Genomic DNA, 21,430 nt, shown 5'->3' on the forward strand with positions numbered 1-21,430 from the left:
GTTTCCTGAACATGTCTTCTATTTTTATTTTTTGTTAGAATATAAGCTCCTTGAGGACAGTGACTTTCTTTCTACTTGTATTAATAATTCTGGTCTTTAGCACAGTGCCTGGCAAATGGCAAGCACTTTATAATTGCTTCTCGAATAGACTTGTTTTTGTTCTATCACTCTTGGTCATTATTCACATATTCTCTACTATTACTTGCTGTTCTGTATTCCAGAATTTTCTTATTTTGGTTAGTATATGTTTTTAATATGTTGTACTGTTGGGGGTCCCTGACCAGCAAGGATCCCAATCTCAGTACGCAATGATGAGGTGGGAGTCAGGGAAGATACAACGCTGATTTATTGGGAGACATTATCCAGTTTTATAGGGTTTTGCACTACATGAGTAGAAGCAGGTGTTCAAGGGGTAAGGGAATGACAGCATGGGAAGATCGATATCAGGTGGGAAGCATCTGGATTGTAGCAAACTATGATTTCTACAGGCGTATGGGAAAATTAGGGCTGTAGCAAGATAGTTTCTATGGGAGTATGGGAACAAAGGGTGGGTGCTGTCCTACAGTATCTATGGAGGCATGGGAAGGCTCAGGCATGTAGCCAGCTGATATCAGAGCTGTATGAGCTATGTGAGGTACGGGGCAGGATGCCCTTGTAAAGTATCAAAGATGTTCCAGTAAGTAAAGTATCAAAGCATTGTTGTGTTAGGCGCTGGTTCAAGAGCATTAGGTAGTGGCCAGCTGGGTTCCTCCTTCTGGGCTTGAGAGTTCCTTGTGGATGGACTCTGGCTTAATGAGAAGGGTGACTATGAGGGGGGCTGTTAAGGACAGAGGCCCTCCCTCCGGGCGCCTGCCATTCCAACTCTTACTAAGCCTGTCTGGTTTTACTCAGGAAACAGGCCAAGCGCTAGGGTCCTAGCAGCTCCGGGGTCAGCACCAACCCCTTACAATTCCCCCTTTTTGATTTGCAACACAGCACCTCCTGAAAGAGGCGGGTGCTCAGTGTGTAGTCTCCAAATGTCATGCTTTAGAGTAGTGATGGAGGATGTCAGCGCTCTCAGGAGCTGAAGCAGGAGGCAAGGCAGCAGACACAAAAGAAGGGCTATGCAGCCAGTGCCTAAGGCAACACTAATCAATGTACATTCCAGCCATCCCCAAGGAGACCAGGGATGCTGGAAGAAATTAAGGAACTCTTTAGAAAATTTATCAGGGGACAGGTCCTGGTAACTAGCCTCACCGATGGAAGTGGCAAGCTCATAGAGGTCTGTGATATCTAAGGACACATTAGCATGCCAGAGCCCATTTAATTGGTTTTTGATCTTATCCCAGCTCCATTCAGTGGCATTGTATTTTTGGGGGGTGACACAATAGGAGGGGTAGCGATAATCACACTTCAACTGTTGGTTAAGTTCTATCAGCTCTATTTCCTCTCCTAGTTTCGTGACTCCCTGTCTAAGGGTGTTGATGGCTTGATAAAATGCCCTATCTATGCGGGCTTGCTTCTCAAAACCTAAGGAGAAGTTATGCATAAGATCCTGGAGAGTGTGAGCTTGGATAACCTGATTCTGTGTGTTGGATGCAGACAGGGCAGGAAAGTGGAAGAAAGAGGGAGGGGTACAAGAAGGGATATGCCTACAAGCACGCAGGTACTTCAATATTCCACATAATCCGCACCCCCCCCCTTTTTTTTTTTAAACAGTCAACAGTCTGCTTCATTGATGAGTCTTTTGGAGTTGTTTTAGGTGTTTGATCCTGCAGTTTACTCTTGTCAAATACATCCTGGACCCTTCGATTGCGGAAGCTGTCGAAGTACGGGTTTGGGGGAAGAGGCTGGCACAACTGACTGATGAGCTCCGGGCTGAGCTGGAGCACTTCGAGCAAAACAACACGTTTTTGGGCCCGGGGCTTATTTGTGGAGTTCTCACTATTCAGATCCATCCCGTAGTTGTCTGGATTGATCTTGGGGTCCCCCTTGGGGTCCCCGAGAGCACCTGCAACATCCTTGGCCTTCTCCTCTGTCAGCTCCTTCTGCTCCTGGTGCTGACAATCCTCCTTCCTCCTCTTCTCCTCTGGTTCACTCAAGTAATCTCTCCTTCTCTTGCCGCACCCACTTGGCCTGCCGCCTCTCCTGCTCCCCCTCAAGGGCGGGCTGCTGCTCCTGCTGCTGCCCGGTCCCTTGGGCCTCGGCCCCCTTCTGCAGAAGCTCCTCTTCCTCCTCCTTTTCTTCTTGCAGGAACCAGCTTTCTGTCCATTCTCCTACAAGAGCAATCTTAGCACATTGTTAAAGTACCATCCCTAATCTTTATGTTCCTTTGATAGCATTTACAAACTAAACCAAAAAACATTTTTCTTACTATCATCATCATCATCAGAAATTGCAACAAACTTTAGACAAGCATGATATTAATCAAATAACAAAATAACATTCTCACATTACTTAAGGAGCAACTACAAAGTGAGCCCTATGTGGCTCGTATGCATTTCTATCCTTCTTCATAAAGCTTTACTAAATTGGTGCAAAAGTCCATAAGTAACACTAATTCCAAAGCATTATAGCAAACAAAATTTCTAGTTATTGTAGAATTCCTAAATACCACAAGTTTCTAAGTCAAAATGATGTTGTATACCACTCTTAGAATCCTTATAAACAAAGAGAACATCTTAAGGTGAGTCTTAAGCAGTTTGTGTAAATTTCTGCACATGTTCTAGTTCTAGATAAAAATAAGATTAGATTGCCTAGTAAGATAACACAAAAGAGCTTATATCTCATACTAACTACTTGTTCTGATCACAGAAATTTGCTATAGAAGGAAAAAGCAGGGACAGGTGTCATACCCAATATGATAGAATAAAACATTCTTGCTTTGTGTAAACTCAAATTTAGTTACAGATCTTCAATGCAGATAACTATACCCAAATTCAAACTCAAAACAAAATTAGTTATAGTCCTAAGTGCCTTTTGCCTAAAATAGTAAGTTTGACTAATCACAGCTTAGAGCCAGAGATGGAGTTGCAATAAGCAATGAAGATTTATCAGGACTCACATGCATAAGGGATTTCATTTAATATCTTTCCTTCTCAAATTTAAATTTGTCCTGGTGAAAAAGCCAATTGTTAGAATCCTTTCTGTCTATAGAACATAAACTTGTGGCTTCTCAGCAAGCTAAGTTCGTTGTTTAGGACCTACATAAATCAAACAGGTTCTTATTCTGGAGCTGATGACCTTGCCCATGCAGATAGTTTCCAGGGGCCTTGGCAATTTTACAAAATAAGGAGCAGTAACATGGATTTCAGGAAGGGGTTAATAGAAAAACCTTGGGCCTGTCTGCTATCTTTTGCCTTTTCTTTTAGCACACTTATTCAAGGCCGAGGCTTTATAAAAATCATGCAAAGGATTTTACAAAACTTTTCTCCATAAACTTATTTCCCTTTCTCAGAAACAGCTTACAATTTATCCTGATATTATTATTAATTTCTAAGTATTAAACAATTCTTTAATTTGATCACCAAATCTCTTCTACGTAATTGAAGAGAAGAAAAGAAGACTAAACATAGTTTTGTATATACTAGACTTAAGCTTAATTAACAATCTCACAAATTTCCTAAGTGATAGCAAAATAATCAAAGACAAAATTTGGTAATTTATGATTTTTTTTAAAATTATAACACTACAAAATATTATGACATGGTCAATTAGAATGATTTAAAAGTTTTCTAACTCAGTACAATTCTTAGTTTAACAACATTTAGATTATAAAAGAAGTTGCTTTTCTGACAATGCAGAATCTCAAATTTTACATATATGTATACATATATTAGTAGTATTTATAGTAACAATAACAGTGATGGTCTCAATTAGTAAATCACAATAATTATGTCACAACCAGTAAATCTCAATAAATATGTCATAGTCAGTAAGTCTCAATAGATATCCAATATTACCACAATAGAATTTTCTTGGGGCTATATAGTTAATAAATTTCTCAATGCCAAATAACAATATACACCCCTTTTTAATTATTCAAATATAAATTTCTAAGTTCCATTCATATTTTTCTTGGGAAAGTTTTACAAACAGTTTAGAATCATGTATTATAATTAGGTCAGTTTAAAATGTGCTGGGCCAGTATTCTAATTACTTCTTTTGGCCCAGGTGAAAAGGAAGCCTAAGGAATTTGATTCATAGCTAACAAGGTATAGCCAGTTTCCTTTCCAGGCAGAGGGGGTTGATGGTTAATTGAACAGCAATAATAATAACTCACAATAATCAATATCTTTACCCTAATAAATATCCATATAAAATTTAATAGAACCCACCCACAAATCTAGCTCAAAAGGTGGGTGGACATAATTTCTTTTATCTCTTCAGAACTTTATTGGTTTTTAACATTAAAACAGTAAACCTAGTTAACAATCTTACAAGTTTCATGCTGGCAGAATTGTTTTAGCTATGACCTTAACAAGGTAGGGTTAGCAAGACTGAGAAAGTAACTTAACCAGTTTTACACAATTGTTTTCATTTTGTAGTTTCACCAAAATTCAGATTAAAGATTGCTTTGTCTAATCTCATGTCTAGTCACTTAAATTTTACAATATAGGAGAATTTTACTACAATTCAGAAGTATAATAATAGTACAAACAGAAAAATTTCAGATGACGTTAATTGCATTCCCAAATCATTACATCTATTGGGCTTACCAAGCATAGAGGCTTTTCTTTTCTCCTCACAGTTGCAGAGCCTGGTTGTGGACTGGGGGTGCTGAGAAGCTGCAGAGTCCAGCACCTGAATTAAAGGTCTAAGGAGTCATTGAGGAGGGTCCCTGAGGGACCTTTACTTTCTAATAGAGGTTGCTGGGTTTGGGAGACTAGGAGCAAAAATTCCAAGTTCCGGTGGTATGGGAGCAAGGACTTGGGGTCTTGGGAGGAGAGGTTCCTCTGATAACCTATTGCCTAGAAGTGTGGGCTTCAGGGTGCCCAGAGGTGCAGGGTTGTTGTCAGTGGGATATGAGAGGGCAACAAAGTAGCAAAGTTGAGAACAGGGAATAGAGCCTTTGTTGCGACATGTATTTTATTTTCTGCAGTTTCTATGTTATTAAGATTTAATTTATATTAGAACTTTTAGGTGAAAGACACCTCAGAATAAAGGGCCTAAATAAGAAAAAGCAGCTAGTACACAGGGCAATTATTTTGAAAAGGAGCCAACTCTCTATTGTATATTTGCAGCCGAATCACTTTTTAAACTTTCCAAGTAGCAAATGTAGGAAAATCACAGCAAGCTAGAAATGTTTTCACCCGAGCAGCCCCAGTTATATCTATGGAGATAATTCCTATCTGAAGAAGTATTTTTGTTTCTCAGGAATACAGTAAGTAACAGTCTTTTGGGTAAAATATGTTCAGATTGGCTCTCATGTTCGGCTTTTATTTCTCTGTTTTAGAAGCTTTAAATCACTTGGAGTGCACACAAGGAGCTCTGTAGTTGTATATTGAAAAGTACTTATTAACTCTACAGATCTATTTAATACCTTCATGTTAATAATAACTTCATGTTATTGAATATTTTCCAATATTTTATATTTACTAGTCCTGTGGCGATTCTCATTAACCACATATGAATTAAAACATCTTTGTATATACTTCTGACATTGAGCTGGAATTCTAAACCCCCCAAGGTGTCTACAGATTGGAGGGGGATACAGAATATCTTTTGTCATATAAACTGATTTTTCTTCATATTCATACGTGTATTATTATTTTGAGAAAGGTTTCCTATGCTTCACCAGATTATCTGTGGTTAACAGAATCTGCTAAAGAATTTTTTGCTGCTCTGTCATTTATTGCAGCCCTGGCTTAGTCCGAGACAGGTGAAAAGATCTTAATGGTTCTACTTTTAACTTGAGTAAATTTTACTTCTGTGTTCACTCCTTAAAAACTCTTTTGGAAGTGAGAACTTTGAATTTGCCAGTCAAAGGTGAGTGGGACTCTGGAAAATAATCCAGTGGCGCCTTATCCCTTCTCCTTGTACTGGGAGACTCAGAGTGTCTCTTTATTTGAGATCCATGCATTTTCCGAATTTGCTTTAGTGCCAAATGGTATAAGAAATTCTGACCTTATCTTAAGCATCAAATCAGGAGTAACACATTTCATATAAATTTCAGGGAGAAGTTCCTGCTTTCTTTCTTATCTCTCTTCACATCCAAACTGGCCACATTTGGAATGAAGGGAGAAAGACAGAGCATTATTTCTAGCAATTTTAAACCATTAAACAAGAAGAGATTTTTCTCTCTCCTTCTCTCTCCCCCGCCCTCCTGCTCTTCTGAAGAGACTGGAGTCAGGGAGGGAGAGAAAGAGATAGTGCACATTACAGGGTGTCAGATTACATACTCACACAGAAACGTAGACACAGACACAGAGGGGATTTTTTGAATCCTATATACAAAATGCTTGGCCCTCTGATGTAACAGAGGCCAGGTACCATGCTTAAATGGATTTATATTGAGGAGTTGGGGGAGGGGCCGAAGGAAACTTCATTCTTTCCTCTGGAACATATTCTAAGTTGCTTTTTTCTGGTATCTTGTCCTTGGAGTCTAACCCTGTTTGAGCAGACAGAGAGAACTGCCGCACCATCCTTTTGCTTGCCCCCTCATCCTCCTCCACGGTGACAGGGGGGCGCTGCTCTATCCAAGGAAAGACTTCCTTAAGAATGTTTATAAAATCCCTAATTTTTCTAATGTGGATCGTGCATCCCTGTTTATAAATTATTCTACAGAATGTCTCTAAGTGCTGAGATTCTGTGAAGGATGCAGATTGCCCCATTGGTAAGGCCTCAGCTCTTACCTCCTCCGAAAGTCTTATGCGGCACTCTGGCCCTGCTTTCAGGTTGCGTACTGGAGACTCGTCCGTCTGCCTCTCCCGGGCGAGCTGAGTTGAGTGAATCCTCTGTTAGCCGCTCGGCTCTGCGGCAGCCGATGCAGTCCTTCCCTCAGTGCGGTCGAGGGAACCTCACGGGACGTGGGGCTCTTTTCTGTGGCACGTTCCCCTGAGCCCCATGTTGGGCACCAAGTGTTGGGGGTCCCTGACCAGCAAGGACCCCAATCTCAGTACGCAATGATGAGGCGGGAGTCAGGGAAGATACAACGCCGATTTATTGGGAGACATTATCCAGCTTTATAGGGTTTTGCACTACATGAATAGAAGCAGGTGTTCAAGGGGTAAGGGAATGACAGCATGGGAAGATTGATATCAGGTGGGAAGCATCTGAATTGTAGCAAACTATGATTTCTACAGGCGTATAGGAAAATTAGGGCTGTAGCAAGATAGTTTCTATGGGAGTATGGGAACAAAGGGGGATACTGTCCTACAGTATCTATGGAGGCATGGGAAGGCTCAGGCATGTAGCCAGCTGATACCAGAGCTGTATGAGCTATGTGAGGCACGGAGCAGGATGCCCTTGTAAAGTATCAAAGATGTTCCAGTAAGTAAAGTATCAAAGCATTGTTGTGTTAGGCGCTGGTTCAAGAGCATTAGGTAGTGGCCAGCGGGGTTCCTCCTTCTGGGCTTGAGAGTTCCTTGTGGATGGACTCTGCCTGCATGAGAGGGATGACTGGGTGGGGGGGGTGCTCTTAAGGACAGAGGCCCTCCCTCCGGGCGCCTGCCATTCCAACTCCTACTAAGCCTGTCTGGTTTTACCCAGGAAACAGGCCAAGCGCTAGGGTCCTAGCAGCTCCAGGGTCGGCACCAACCCCTTGCATTGTACAATGTCATCCCACTGTTTTATTTTATCCGTGCTGTTCATTTTGAATGTTACACCTTCTGGAAGCCACAGTTACCATCTCAACAAATCACAATAATGCTTAAAAAGTCACATTTACCTCCTGTGACAGTACTAGATAAATTTTGATTGCCGTTGCATTCTGTAATATCTGGTTTGTAGTTATTATAACCCTTTTAATAAAGTATATGTGGATGTATTTGTTATGGAAAATTTTTGCAACTTCAAATACTATTCTTCATTTGTTAATGAATTTACCTTGTTATGACATTTATAACTGTTTAAGCCAACCCTTTTGTTTTTCACCAAATAACATGCCTCCACTCCATTTTCCTCACCTGTGATCCAGTTATATGGAAATAAAAAAAGAACTATGACAGTATTTGAGTTTGTCCTAAAGACATATTTTCCTGCTTACCTGTGTTATTTTTTTTTAAATTTTGCATTATATTCCTAAACTATTAGGATTTCATAGATAATTCTTATTTCAGGCCCAGTGCAGTAGAGTGCTTTTTCTAGTATAGGTTTTCTTTCTTTTTTTTTTTTTTTTAACTCTCTAGTTCCTATAGATAACAGATTTCGCCATCCTCAGTGGAAAGATATGTATTTTAATCTTAACATTGCTATCCCATATAGCCAGTCACTGCCCAAGAATGCTGGTGTGCTTCAAAGCCAAAGCATCACTGCTTTTCATTAGTTAACTTCTGTGCCTCTCGCAACTTTTTAAGTCTAAAAGTATAGACATGTTGTATTTCTGTATTTTCCCACATCCATCTGTACTAGGAGGGCAGAGTTTATAATCTCAAAGAGGATCATAAACATGTCTGAAAGGTTCGGAACCGCCGGATATAAGAAACTCTCAAAGTAGAAGGCAGAAGAATCAAAACATATATTTAGGCTCCACAGTAACCAACCCATGAACCAGCAACCCCATTTTGATATATTGATCAAAAGCTTCCAGGCCCAATAAGTACGCCTTGAAAGAGTAACCAGGAGGCTACAGAGAAGCATGATTGCATAAAGCAAAATCATGCTTCCCCCTCTATGATAAAAAGATTACCCACTGGTCTGAAGTCTTTGTTCAGCTTCCTCCCGTAGGTCAGCTCCGCTACTGGCAGCTCCTGCTTCAGCTGTAGCTGCGGGTGCAGCTGCGGCCGCGGCTGTAGCTGTAGCTGTAGCAGCCTCTGGCTCCAACGGGAGCTGCTTTTAACCATCCAGCTTCTGCGGGGGTGTAAGGTACGCCGGGGAAAGCACAGGTTCTTTCAATCTGCTTAAGCAAGGTGAAGGGGTTGACCAGGAAAGCACAGGTTCTTTCCATCAGCTTAAGCAAGGGAAGCAAGGTGAAGGGGCCGACAAGCTTACTCCAGTCCAACATACAAACAGCATTCAGTTCAGGGGAAAAAACCAAACTAGTCAAGGGCACTTGTTGACTAAGTGCTAAGGAGCCCATTTTTGGTTGCCAATACACTCCACCCCTTGTTATAGGATACATAATCTAATCAGCCATGTATCCTAGAACATACATTGTGATCCAATTACAAAGGAAACTAAAACATATCATTCATTATAAAGCAAAACATATCATTTGGTGACATTCCTAAATATTGGTTTATGATTCAAATGTGATCCACCCCTAGATCCCAGCAAGATAATCTCTTCAATCAATCATCCCCAAAATAATTATTAATAATTCAAATGTCCACCCCTAAATCCTTGTATCCATTACATAGGATCAATAATATCATAATAATAAAACAACAAAGCAAAGATAACACAAAATAAGTAAACATAGAACACTATCATCATTCCCACCCCCCTTGAATGATTGGGGCTCAAAATCTTGGGGTAAGGGGTGAAGGTCTCATTTTCCATAGCTTCTTCATGCTGAAATTGGATGTAGAGATGGCCCTGCCCCAAAAAGTCCCATTCCAGAGGTCAGTTCTTTAACGAGCTGGCAGGAATTCCAAGAATGCTATATGCTTAGGCAGTCACCAGAAAGTGCAGGGTGCTTAAGCCTAAAGGAAACAGAACTAGCAACAACGTTAGCCAAAACAAAGGACAAAAAGAGTAGACAAGTATGGACTATTATTCTTCAAATAAAATCATCTCAAGTTTGGTTGAGATTTCAGTTATGCAAAGATCCAACATCAGAGCCAAACTCAGGTGGGAAATGTTTCTTTTCAAAAGGAACATAATGAGGAAGCCAAGAGGATCCCACCCTAGATAGAGACTAAGATTGTCCTCTCAGCCTTTCCCCAGATGTACAAGGAAACACAATGGGAAAACTAAACTAAGAGGATCCCATCCTAGGTAGAGACTAGGATTTTCCTCCCAGCCTTTCCCCAGATGTACAAGTTTCCATCCGTTAATCACACAAGGTCACCTTCACTCTGAGTGGCTTGTGGGCTTGCAGGAGCAGTTCTTATTTCCCTATTTCTCCTGTTATCAAGTCCTTTATCTCTGTACATTCTGTATAATTCATTGGTTGGAATTCCATCTATCATTTCAAAACCTACCCCTGCTCTCAATAGAGCAGTAAACATTTCTTTCCTTGTTACTCTCCTTTGGCGCCAAGTTTGCTGGTTATTCACCCTTCTCTCTCGAGGAGATCTATCCCTTCCCCAGTCACCTAAGTCATGTAACTGTAAAATCTTATTTATCACTGTTGTAAGACGGCTCCCTACTTCTCCAAGTAATAAATTCAAAATTAGTTGTTTATAAGCAGGGGGAGCTGTCCTAATTATTAAATTCCTATGAGGCAGTCCCATTGGATCATTGTAATATTTGTCTGCGGTTCCTGTCATAATGGCAGTCTTCATCACCTCCTCCTTTAGTCTCATGATACAATCTCTAAGTGAATACCAGGGTCTGTGCTCAGTGGGCCACATAGAATCAGTAGCATATCTCTTATTGCATCCCACAGCGGCTAATGCCAACAGAGTAGTCCTGCTAGCATCATCTCCTTGCTGATGATGTTCCCTAAAAGCTTGCTGAACTAGAGGATCGTGGCTGATACCTATGAATCTCATACAGTCCCTCTTATCTACTGATATTCCACTGGCCCCTTGATCACTGAGTCTTACCATCCAAGATATCAATGGTTCTCCTATTCTTTGGCTGAATCTACTCAAAATATCTGTGACCTCTTGCGGTGAGAAATCTTCCTGAATTTCCCTTGTAACTGAATCTTCACCTTGGGTTTCTGTCTTCCTCCTTTGTATGGGTCGAGCCCTTGTCTGATCATTTAACCATCTCTTATTCTCTGTGTGAGGAACATCCTGAACCCCAGTAGTGTTTTGTGCCTCAGCCCCTAATATTGTCTCATTTTCCCCCACTCACTTCCTCTGCCACCATGGCTAGGACGAAGCAGGCAGTCAGGCTCTTTCTGGGCTGAGTTGAAATGCACTCTGGGCTTTTTTGGTCTCCTGTTGCTCTTAGCCACATTAATAGAAAAGTTCTCATTTGAGTCAGTTTGGTCTCCTGCTATCTGAGATTCCCCTTCTTGCTGTGGGGTAGGAGTGCCCCCATGTCTTTCACTTAATCTCAATCTTTCGTATACTAGCCGGTAGGCTGATAACACTATCCAGCTTTGCCTAGATAGTGATGCCCCTGACTGAATCCCAACTTCTCGTAAACACTTTTCCAAATCCCTAGGATCTCCTCTCCGTAGTCTTGGTTCCCAGTTTTCACAGGGTCCAGCTTTTTTAGCCAATTTTTTTCTAGGGAGGAATAAAATGGATCCTCCCATCCTGGGATATTCATCTCTTCCTCTGAAATTGTTCTGCTTCTAAATAGAGATCTTATACCTAGCGATCCCATCCTCGTCGCCAAATGTACTAGGAGGGCAGAGTTTATAATCTCAAAGAGGATCATAAACATGTCTGAAAGGTTCGGAACCGCCGGATATAAGAAACTCTCAAAGTAGAAGGCAGAAGAATCAAAACATATATTTAGGCTCCACAGTAACCAACCCATGAACCAGCAACCCCATTTTGATATATTGATCAAAAGCTTCCAGGCCCAATAAGTACGCCTTGAAAGAGTAACCAGGAGGCTACAGAGAAGCATGATTGCGTAAAGCAAAATCATGCTTCCCCCTCTATGGTAAAAAGATTACCCACTGGTCTGAAGTCTTTGTTCAGCTTCCTCCCATAGGTCAGCTCTGCTACTGGCAGCTCCTGCTTCAGCTGTAGCTGCGGGTGCAGCTGCGGCCGCGGCTGTAGCTGTAGCAGCCTCTGGCTCCAACGGGAGCTGCTTTTAACCATCCAGCTTCTGCGGGGGTGTAAGGTACGCCGGGGAAAGCACAGGTTCTTTCAGTCTGCTTAAGCAAGGTGAAGGGGTTGACCAGGAAAGCACAGGTTCTTTCCATCAGCTTAAGCAAGGGAAGCAAGGTGAAGGGGCCGACAAGCTTACTCCAGTCCAACATACAAACAGCATTCAGTTCAGGGGAAGAAACCAAACTAGTCAAGGGCACTTGTTGACTAAGTGCTAAGGAGCCCATTTTTGGTTGCCAATACACCATCAAATCACTACTCCTTGGTGAATTGAAAGGTAGGTGTACTCTGTTCTTGATCAAAAATCCATTATTCTGATATTGTAAGCCATGAGCCAGAAACTTTTTTTTTTTTTAAAAATTAGACTTCTTCTTCTAGAGGACTATTTATTTCCCAAATCCATCTTTTTTCTTCTAAGTCTCCCACCTTCCATTGGAATTAGTGATGAAGACACTGTGTTTACATGTAAAGTTGTCTGGTTTTTGCCCAAAATATGATCATCCTTAACATTGTTTTTTCAGTTCCTTTTCACGACACTTTTTTCTTCTCATGTGATACTGCCTCAAGAAAATACCCTGTAATAGTGGATTTTAGACATTGATTATGGCATATCTAGTGAGATTCTTCCTGGAGTACTCAATTCAGGCTGTAGCTATGTAAAAGGCTCTCCATTGTTTTGTCAAGAGCCCACCACCACTCCTGCTTATTTGTTCTTCCTCTAACCATTCCATGCATTTGTATCATTTTTACCCAGTAGTTCTCAAGATGTTACTTTCTCCTGAGATTGTCCTATATTTACTTCTATAGGAAGGACCTACTAACTCTTATTTAACTCTAGACATTCAGCGATCCTACTTTTCCTTCTCAGAGTCACATTAGTCTTCCCTCCCAATACAATAGGTCATCCTGTCATGCTTCTTTTTACATTTTTTCTTTTATTTCTTTATTTTTGGAAGCTCATCTTCTATTTTTTCAATGAACATTTTGTCTGATAACCTAGACTAGAGATATGTGATTCCTGGAGCATTTACTTTGTCCTTTTGATAAAGATGAATTTACACTTGGCGCATACATAGGTTGTACTTTGTAGAAACAGAAACACAAACATTCCCTGCAGGGCACTGTAAAACTGTGCTTGCTTCTTTTATCTTTTACGTGGTCCTGTTGCCTTACTCTTGTTTCCAATTACAGTGTTCTGTTGTCTTGTCTTCCCTCTTGGCTTCCATGGGGGCTCCATGAGTAGACGTCTTACACCTTTCTCAGGATATTTAAATTGAATCTTTTTGGTTGTATTAAATAACAGTTAATATGTTTCTGCAGAAGAGCACATCTACAAGCAGAAATCCTCTAATTAGGTCTAATTTCCTATCTTGGTTATTTTTTTGGCTAAGTTCCATATATCCCCTTATACTCCTCTGTATATTCTCTTATATTTCTTAGCTTTCTTTACACTCTGTTATTCAGAGAGGCATATACCCAAAATATCTTAAAAGCTTGCTACAAAATAAAGCAAAAGACAGTTAAGTAGTTAAGTCTTGGATGTTAACTGAAGCACAACACTGTCTTTTTTGATTTCTCATTAGTATTTCTTCTCCTTTACTGTCCTTTTGATTAGCTAACTTTGAATTGGAAAATTTAGGTTGCCCTTACTCCCAGAGGTTTCACTTTTGGCAGGCTTCACATTGGAATCTGGATTATAACAACTGGAATTTAATGTGAATCTACCATCCTAATCTAACTAGTCAGATCTTAAAAGGGTAACTAACTTTGAAGGCCTCCAGCATTGATCTCTGTTTCTTATAACCCTATTGTTATCCACAGTGCTAGTTAATCCCTTGAGACCAGAAATTACTTACCTAAAACAGTTCACTCTTGACTTAATGTTTTACAACCTCCTTGACTGTTACAAAAATTAATTAGATAATGTCTGAAGTGTGATTTAATTTTAAGTTAAAGTGCCATGAAAATGTACTTGTGTTATTTTGTTTTTCCTTTTTCATTATACATTTTCTTTTACCATCTTAACCTTAAGAAATATGTTAATTCCTGACTATTTTCTTACCATTTTCTTAGGATCCTATGTGTAATTTTTTTCCATTCTACTTCTTTTCCATCTCCTCTTCTCTATTCTTTTTGGAATTTGGCATTCCTTCTAGAAGAAAAGTTAAATAGAACTGTGCTGTTTTATTTAGTCTTATTTTTTTGAGTAGGGATCGGGATATATATTTGCTCCTTCTTTGCCTTGCTTAATTTTCAGAATTGCTAGTTACATTTTTTATTATAATATCAGTGAAACTTAAGTTGGAGAATTATATGCAGACAATGAAACTGATGATTAAAATTCCAAATAAAACCATAAAATCCAAACTAATGATAAAATCTTTAATGAAATAATGACAATAACAATGTTTGTATTTTCTTCTAATATTTTTTTAAAAAATGCTTTAAATTGAATTTCAGTAAAAAAAAAAGACATCTTCTTTAATTACTGTTTACGTTTAAGTTAATTGCAGTTCACAAAGTATCATGGTACTATTTTAGTCATTCCCAAGCTTTCATCAAAATTCTTTGTCCATTCTTTCTCATTTTCTTTTCCTCATATGGTCAATTAGCCTGTAGCCCATTCTTCTAGTTTAACTTTTGTCCTTTTGCATTATTCCTTTGAATTATTTTTCGTAGTAATCATAATATTCTGTTCCATCATACTCTCCATTTTATTGACTCATTGCCCAACTGTTAGACATTTAGATTGTTTCCAAGGTTTTTTTTTTTTTTACAATTACGTATAGTGCTATTGTGAAAATCTGACAAGCTGTTTTTTCATTTCTTTTTGATAACTAATTCAGAGTATGTTCTATTTTTTGTTCTTTTGATTTTGTTTTATTGTTTCTTGACATCTCATGGAGTCATTATCTTCCCCTTGCCGAATTCTTATTTTTAAGGAATTATTTTCTTTGGTGAGCTTTTGCATCTCCTTTACCAATTTGCCAATTCTACTTTTTCAGGAGTTGTTTTCTTCAGTAGATTTTTGTACATCTTCTTCTATTTGGACTTTTCCATGTTTTAAGGAGTTATTGTCTTCATTGGACTTTTATACATTTTTTCTGTTTTTTTTTTTTTTAACCAAGCTGTTGACTCTTTTTTTCCCCCATGATTCTCTTGCACCCTTGTCATTTCTTTTCCCAATTTTCTTCTACCTCTTTCATTTGATTTGTAAAATTCTTTTAAAACTTTTCCAGGAGTTCTTTTTGGCTCTGAAACCAATTCACATTTTTCTTTGAGGCTTTGCACATAGCCTTTTGGCATTATCATCCTCTTCAGAATTTTTATTTTCATCTCTCCTGTCACCATGCTAACTTTTTGTGGTCAGGTATTTTTTCTGTTTTTTGTTTGTTTTTGTTTTTGCTCATTTTTCCTGCCTATTTTGTGACTTTTAACCTTGGGCTGACCTCTTGGGGTAGATGGGGTACAGTCTCAAGCTTCTTAAGCTATGGGTACAAAGTTTCCCATGGGGTCTCAACATTGGTGTGCTGCACCAGGGGGCATAGATCCTCTCTGCTGGCCTATTCTGTTGTGGTTGCAGGGCCCAAGTGCTGGCCTATGGTAGAGGCATGTCCTTGTAGCTTCCCTGAAATGCCAGGACTGTGGGCCCTGGCATCTGGCCTGCTGTGCTGGGGTCATGGGACCTGGGTGCTGGACTGATGCACTGGTGGTGTGGGACCTCACTGCTGGCCTGCACTGGGGTTGGGGCCTCATTGCGGGCTTTCTGGGGCATGGCCTGCTGTTGGTTTCCATGGACACCACCTGTACTGAACTATACTCCCCTTTTACTGCAGTGAGAGAAATCAGTTGTTTTACCCCCTCCTTTTGTTGGTTCTGCTGCTCTAGAACTTGTTTTGAGGCATTGTTTTATAGTTGTTTGGGAGGGTTCAGGCAAGTTACTGTCTTACTCTGCTATCTTGTTTCTACTGCAATTTTCAAAAAATGTAATAGCTTTGTTTTATTTTTTTAGGTGGTTATAACTAGTAAAAGTGGAGAAATCCTGTATCGTATTTCTCCATGGGCAAAATATGTGCTTCGTGAAGGTGATAACGTGAATTATGATTGGATACAATGGGACCCAGAACATCCTTATCAAGTAAGAATGGCATATTTTTATTTAGCTACAAGTTATTATTTTCCATTCATTTTTACAATTGCTCATTCTTTTAATATATCCACTGTTTCTTTATTGCTTAGTCTACTATTGCTGTTACATATACAAAAAAATTTATAGTTTCCCTATGGTATAAAGCACTCTTTCGGCCAATCTACAGGTTGCGTATAACAAGTTGAATTGAGTTCTTTCTTTATTTGCATGTAATTAGAGAATCATAGAATCTCAGAGGCCATCTACTTCAACCTATACCTAAACAGGAATCCCATTTAAACTTACCCAGTGAATGAGATCCAGATTTTTCTTGAACTCTAGTGAGGTAGAATCCATTGCCTCCTGAGGGAGACTTTTGGGCACTTTAGTAATTTTCATAACTGAAATTTGACCTCAGCTCAAGCCTAAGTGTTTTTGAGGTTTTTTTTTGTTTGTTTGTTTTAGTTGTAGCTTTGATCCCTTAATAAAAATGCTATGAAATACATATTATTTCTATCATACTCTAAAGTGAAAACATTTGAGATTATAGTCTTTCCCCAATAGTTTACTTGGGAAAAATGACTAGGGCCTAGAAGAATTTTAAACTCCAGATACTAGTGGGGAGAAACAATTTTTAAGCCCTTTATTATGTAAACAAATTAGTTTTTGCTCTAAGAGTGGTTCTATGTGAGTATATATTAGGGATTGAAGTGGGGCTTTGGATTGGGATTAAGGAGAGAGGGGAGTACTGAAAAGTCAGAAAGCTAGGCATTAGGTAATGTTAAGGGAGGCAAACCAGTCCCAGAACAGAGTAGAAGTTCTTGGACCTGATTGCACATTAGCAGAGAAAAGGACAACTCAACACGGGAGGAAGGGCAAACAGTTTGTCTTTGAGACTGACCTGATTGATTGAGGTTATCTGGAGTTTTTATAACACCCTCCTTCTTTGTTCTATTGTAAAACTAGTCCTGTAGTAAGAGATATTTTTGTTGTTATTAATGACGGATACTCAAAACTATGCTATTAGCTGAAAAGAAATTTTCATAACTTTATAAATATTTCTTTTCCTGACTTCTATAAATGAGCCTGCAATTGATTTAGTTCTTAAAAAGAACTCTACAAGTAGACTTAGGAATGTAATAGAAACAGCAGTATAAGCACTACCTATGACATCTGTGATTGCTTAAGAATATAGCTTTTCTGAGTTTATGGATATGTTTAAAGAGTTAATGTTCTTAGAAACAGGGAATCTCAGTTATCAACTTCATTAATCAGAGCATTATATTTTCCTTTTATTTTCAACTTGTGGCCCTTTCTGTATCTTTGTGTATTGTGTATCTTTGAGGCCTTTTATGCTGCTATCTCATTTTGTTTGTTTGTTTCATGTTTCTTATCTGCCCTAGGAAAGACTTACATCACATTAATGCAATCCTGGCTCTATTTACAATTCTAACTAGGGCATAAACTACTAAAAATTGTTAATAAGAGTATCACAGGATCCTAAGATGATCCTGTTGTCATATTTGTTGGAACCTTTAACCATTTCCAGTAATTTATAATGTGTAAAAGCAGTTCAGATTTTTTGACTAGAGTTATTTAAAAATGGTAGTTAAATTAGCTTATCTGTTATTCTCATGTTCATTTCTAATGTAATTCTGTATGTATTTATAGTTCAAGCATTCTCATCCCACCAAGCCAAAGAGTCTAAGAATCTATGAATCTCATGTAGGAATTTCTTCTCATGAAGGAAAAGTAGCTTCGTATAAACACTTTACGTGTAATGTCCTACCAAGAATTAAGGACCTTGGTAAGTAATAACTGTTGCTTTTGATTCAGATAAAATTTTAATGAGTCCGTGCTCTTATTAGAAAGCTAATTACAGATGTCTTTCTTCAGTTGAGGTAAGCTGTGTAGTAGAAACACATTTTTTTGCTTCTGAAATTGCCTTATAATAGGGATAGCATAGAAAAAAGAAATGAACTAAAATTAGTGTATGAGAATCTAAGTTGCATTCCTTTCCACTTTAAGTTATGGGATTGTTTAAAAAATATATAAAAATATTAGTGTAAGTTTTAATACCTGTGTATGAGACAGCTTTCTCCAGGTATTAAGAAGTTATTGCCTGCAGTCTGGTAAAGTTTTAATTCTGTTAGTAAGGACTTAATGTTTTGGAATCTGTGACTAACCATATGCATTAGGATGAATGTGGCCTGTATCCAAATATTTCGATAATTTAGTGCTTAATTATTGACAGTGTATTGATCAACCTTGTTGTCCCTCCTACATCTCCTTCTAGATGGGCAATTTTGCATTGCTCATTAGCATGCTTTCCAGTGATTAGGCAGGTGGAATAAATATAGATGAAACTATTTTGTGTTTTTTTTTTTGCCTGAAAGAAAAGGTTTAACAGCTAGAATGTAATTTGGAATTATTAATTTAAAGTAGTCATGTTGTTTCTGCTCTTGGTAGTGGACAGGATTGTCTATAATAGGTAAAGTTGAGTGAGCTATAGTAAACTTAAGTGATCTAATATTTGAGTGTGTAATCTAGATGATAATTAAGATCCATAATTTGAATAAACACATTATATTTTTCAGAACAGTATATCACATTTCTTAACAGAAATTCCCTCTGCAGCAGATTTAACACAATAAAGTGGGAAGCAACCTGTTCTCTGTTACTTATGTTGTTAGATTGTTCTTTGGGATCTTTGAACATCATGATGGTAGAGGGGAGAAAGTAGGGAGAAAAGGAAGAAAAAGGAGAGTCTGTCCCTTACAAGGAGAATCAGCTGCACGGCTGACTTTGGTAAAGTGATAGAGAAAAAATGGATCTGTAAATTTCTTAGTGCTCAATGACTTGTGCCTCTAAATAGGCATCTATTATTGGCTACAGAGATGAAAAAAGGTGTAATTCAGTTTGTTCATGGCTTGAATTTCTGACTTATTAATTATCTTGACCTGATTTCTAAACTCTTAAAGCATCATACAGGTGCATTAAACAGATTAACATCCACCCACTCAGGTGAAATTTGTTTATTCACTTTTGTTCAATACTGCATATATTTGAATATCTTGCATCTATTAAGTGTATCAACAGGGATTATTTAGGACTGATATATGCTTTAATTCACCTTTCTAAAATGTGCTTCACTCACATGAACATGTTGGAAAAGCCCATAAATAAATTTTACACAGGAGTGAGGGAAGGAAAGATTCATTGTGACTCTTTGGCCAGCCATGCTGGAATGCATGGGGGCAGTGATACAGAGGGAAAGCAAGCCTTTATAGGACTAATCTGGTCTTCTAAAATGCTCCTCCCCTCCAAACCAGGATTGGGCCCATTCTTCTGGGTTACAATTCCCGTATATCTATGAACTTGGACAAGTCACAGAATTTGAGAATTGGAAGGGAAAACAGCTTCTCTCTAGTCCAATACATAAACAGAAAGGATTCCTGCTATAACATAGCTAAGAAGTCATTGTCGAACCTTACCTGGAACTCCTCCAAGTAAGGGAAGCACATTACCTCTCAAGGCAGCCCATTTCACTTTCAGTTAGGAAGCTTTTCCTGAAAGCATTTCTAAATTTTCCTCTTTGCAACTTCTGCTCATTTTTTTGGGTTAGCCCACTAGAGCCAAATGGTACAAGTCAAATCCCTCTTGCATACGACAGACCTTCAGATACTTAAAGACAGCTCTCATGTACACCCAGACTTTTCTTCTCCAGCTACCCATCCCCAGTTCCTCATATGACATGGATGCAAAATGTTTTGCCATCACGTTTACCGTCCTGGACACTTTCTAGCTTATCAATTTTCCTCAATCCCTGAGTCCAAGAACTGAACATAATATTTCAAGTGCAGTCACATGAAGCCGGGTAGAGTAAGACTGTCACCTCCCTGTTTGAAGCTCGGGCTCTCTTAATACAGCTCAAGCTTGCCTTAGCTAACTCTTTTTTTTTGGAGGGGGTTGGGGTTGGGAGGGTATATGCATGGTTCAGGATAGGGAGAGACATAAGTGAATTGTAAAAAAAAAAAAAAGGGAGTGTCAGAGATTGGGATTTGTATTTCTAGATAAGGTTATGTGGTTGATAGATGACACTGTTGACTCTTACTGAGCTTTCAGGCCACTAACAACTGCTCTTGATCCATGCCTCTCCCATCTTATACTTGTAAAGTAATTTTGTTTTGGTGAAGAATTTTATGTTTATCCTTATTGTATGTATTCTTACTAGTTTTTGCCTGATGCTATAGCCTATTAAAATTGGTTTGGATCGGGGGCGGAGCCAAGATGGCGGCTGGGAAGCAGGAACTAGTGTGAGCTCCCTACCGAGTCGCTCCAAAAACCTATAAAAAATGGCTCTGAACCAATTCTAGAATGGCAGAACCCACAAAACAGCAGAGGGAAGCAGGGCTGCAGCCCAGGACAGCCTGGATGGTCTCTGGGTGAGATCTATCCCACACGGAGCTGGGAGCTGGGAGCTGGGAACGGAGTGGAGCAGAACCCAGCCTGAACGGCGTGGACCATCCAGACCAGAAGCCGGGCGGAGGGGGTCCTAGCGCCCTGATTCAGTGAGCTGCGGCAGTTACCAGACTCCTTAACGCACAAACACCAAAGACTGCGGAGAAGGTTAGTAGGAAAAGCTGTGGCAGTAGGAGTTCTCCGTTCGGCTTCCAGCCCTGGGGGCAGCGGAGGTGGGGCAGCTACAGCTGTTGTTACTTCTGGCTCCAGGCCCACCTTGTGGGAGGAATTAAGTGGCAGATCAGAGCAGGAATGCACGGCCTGCTGAAGATCTAAGCCCAGTCCGGGTTGGGGGTTGGGGAAGGAGCAGTGTTGGTGTGGCAGAGCTGGCACCTCCCCCACAAACGTGGAACATAGAACTCTGTAGTCTACAAGCAGTCATACCCCACTGAAAAACTCAAAGGTCAAGTTAGTTGGCTGGGAATATGGCCAGGCAGCGAAAATGCACCAAGATTCAGTCTCAGACTTTGCATTCTTTCATTGCTGACAAAGAAGACCTATACCTATACAGCCTAAAGAAGTCAATAAAGTGCAAGAGCCTACACCAACAGCCTCCAAGAAAAACATGAACTGGTCCCAGGCCATGGAAGAGCTTAAAAAGGATTTGGAAAAGCAAGTTAGAGAAGTAGAGGAAAAATTGGGAAGTGAAATGAGAAGGATGCGAGAAAACCATGAAAAACAAGTCAAGGACTTGCTAAAGGAGACCCAAAAAAATACTGAAAAATACACTAAAGAAAAC

At 39.4% G+C, this 21,430-nt stretch overlaps 1 protein-coding gene across 1 annotated transcript in view; it reads left to right on the plus strand.

Moving 5' to 3' along the window:
• GBE1 (1,4-alpha-glucan branching enzyme 1) overlaps positions 1-21,430 on the plus strand; it is a 354,639-nt gene that overhangs the window by 165,354 nt on the left and 167,855 nt on the right. The window contains exons 4-5 of the mRNA XM_036754162.1: positions 16,054-16,179; positions 17,842-17,977. Of these exons, the coding sequence (XP_036610057.1) occupies positions 16,054-16,179; positions 17,842-17,977 (262 nt within the window). The remainder of the gene's footprint in view (positions 1-16,053; positions 16,180-17,841; positions 17,978-21,430) is intronic.

The sequence above is a fragment of the Trichosurus vulpecula genome, chromosome 4 (assembly GCF_011100635.1).
Source record: "Trichosurus vulpecula isolate mTriVul1 chromosome 4, mTriVul1.pri, whole genome shotgun sequence".
Classification (NCBI taxonomy): Eukaryota; Metazoa; Chordata; class Mammalia; order Diprotodontia; family Phalangeridae; genus Trichosurus; species Trichosurus vulpecula.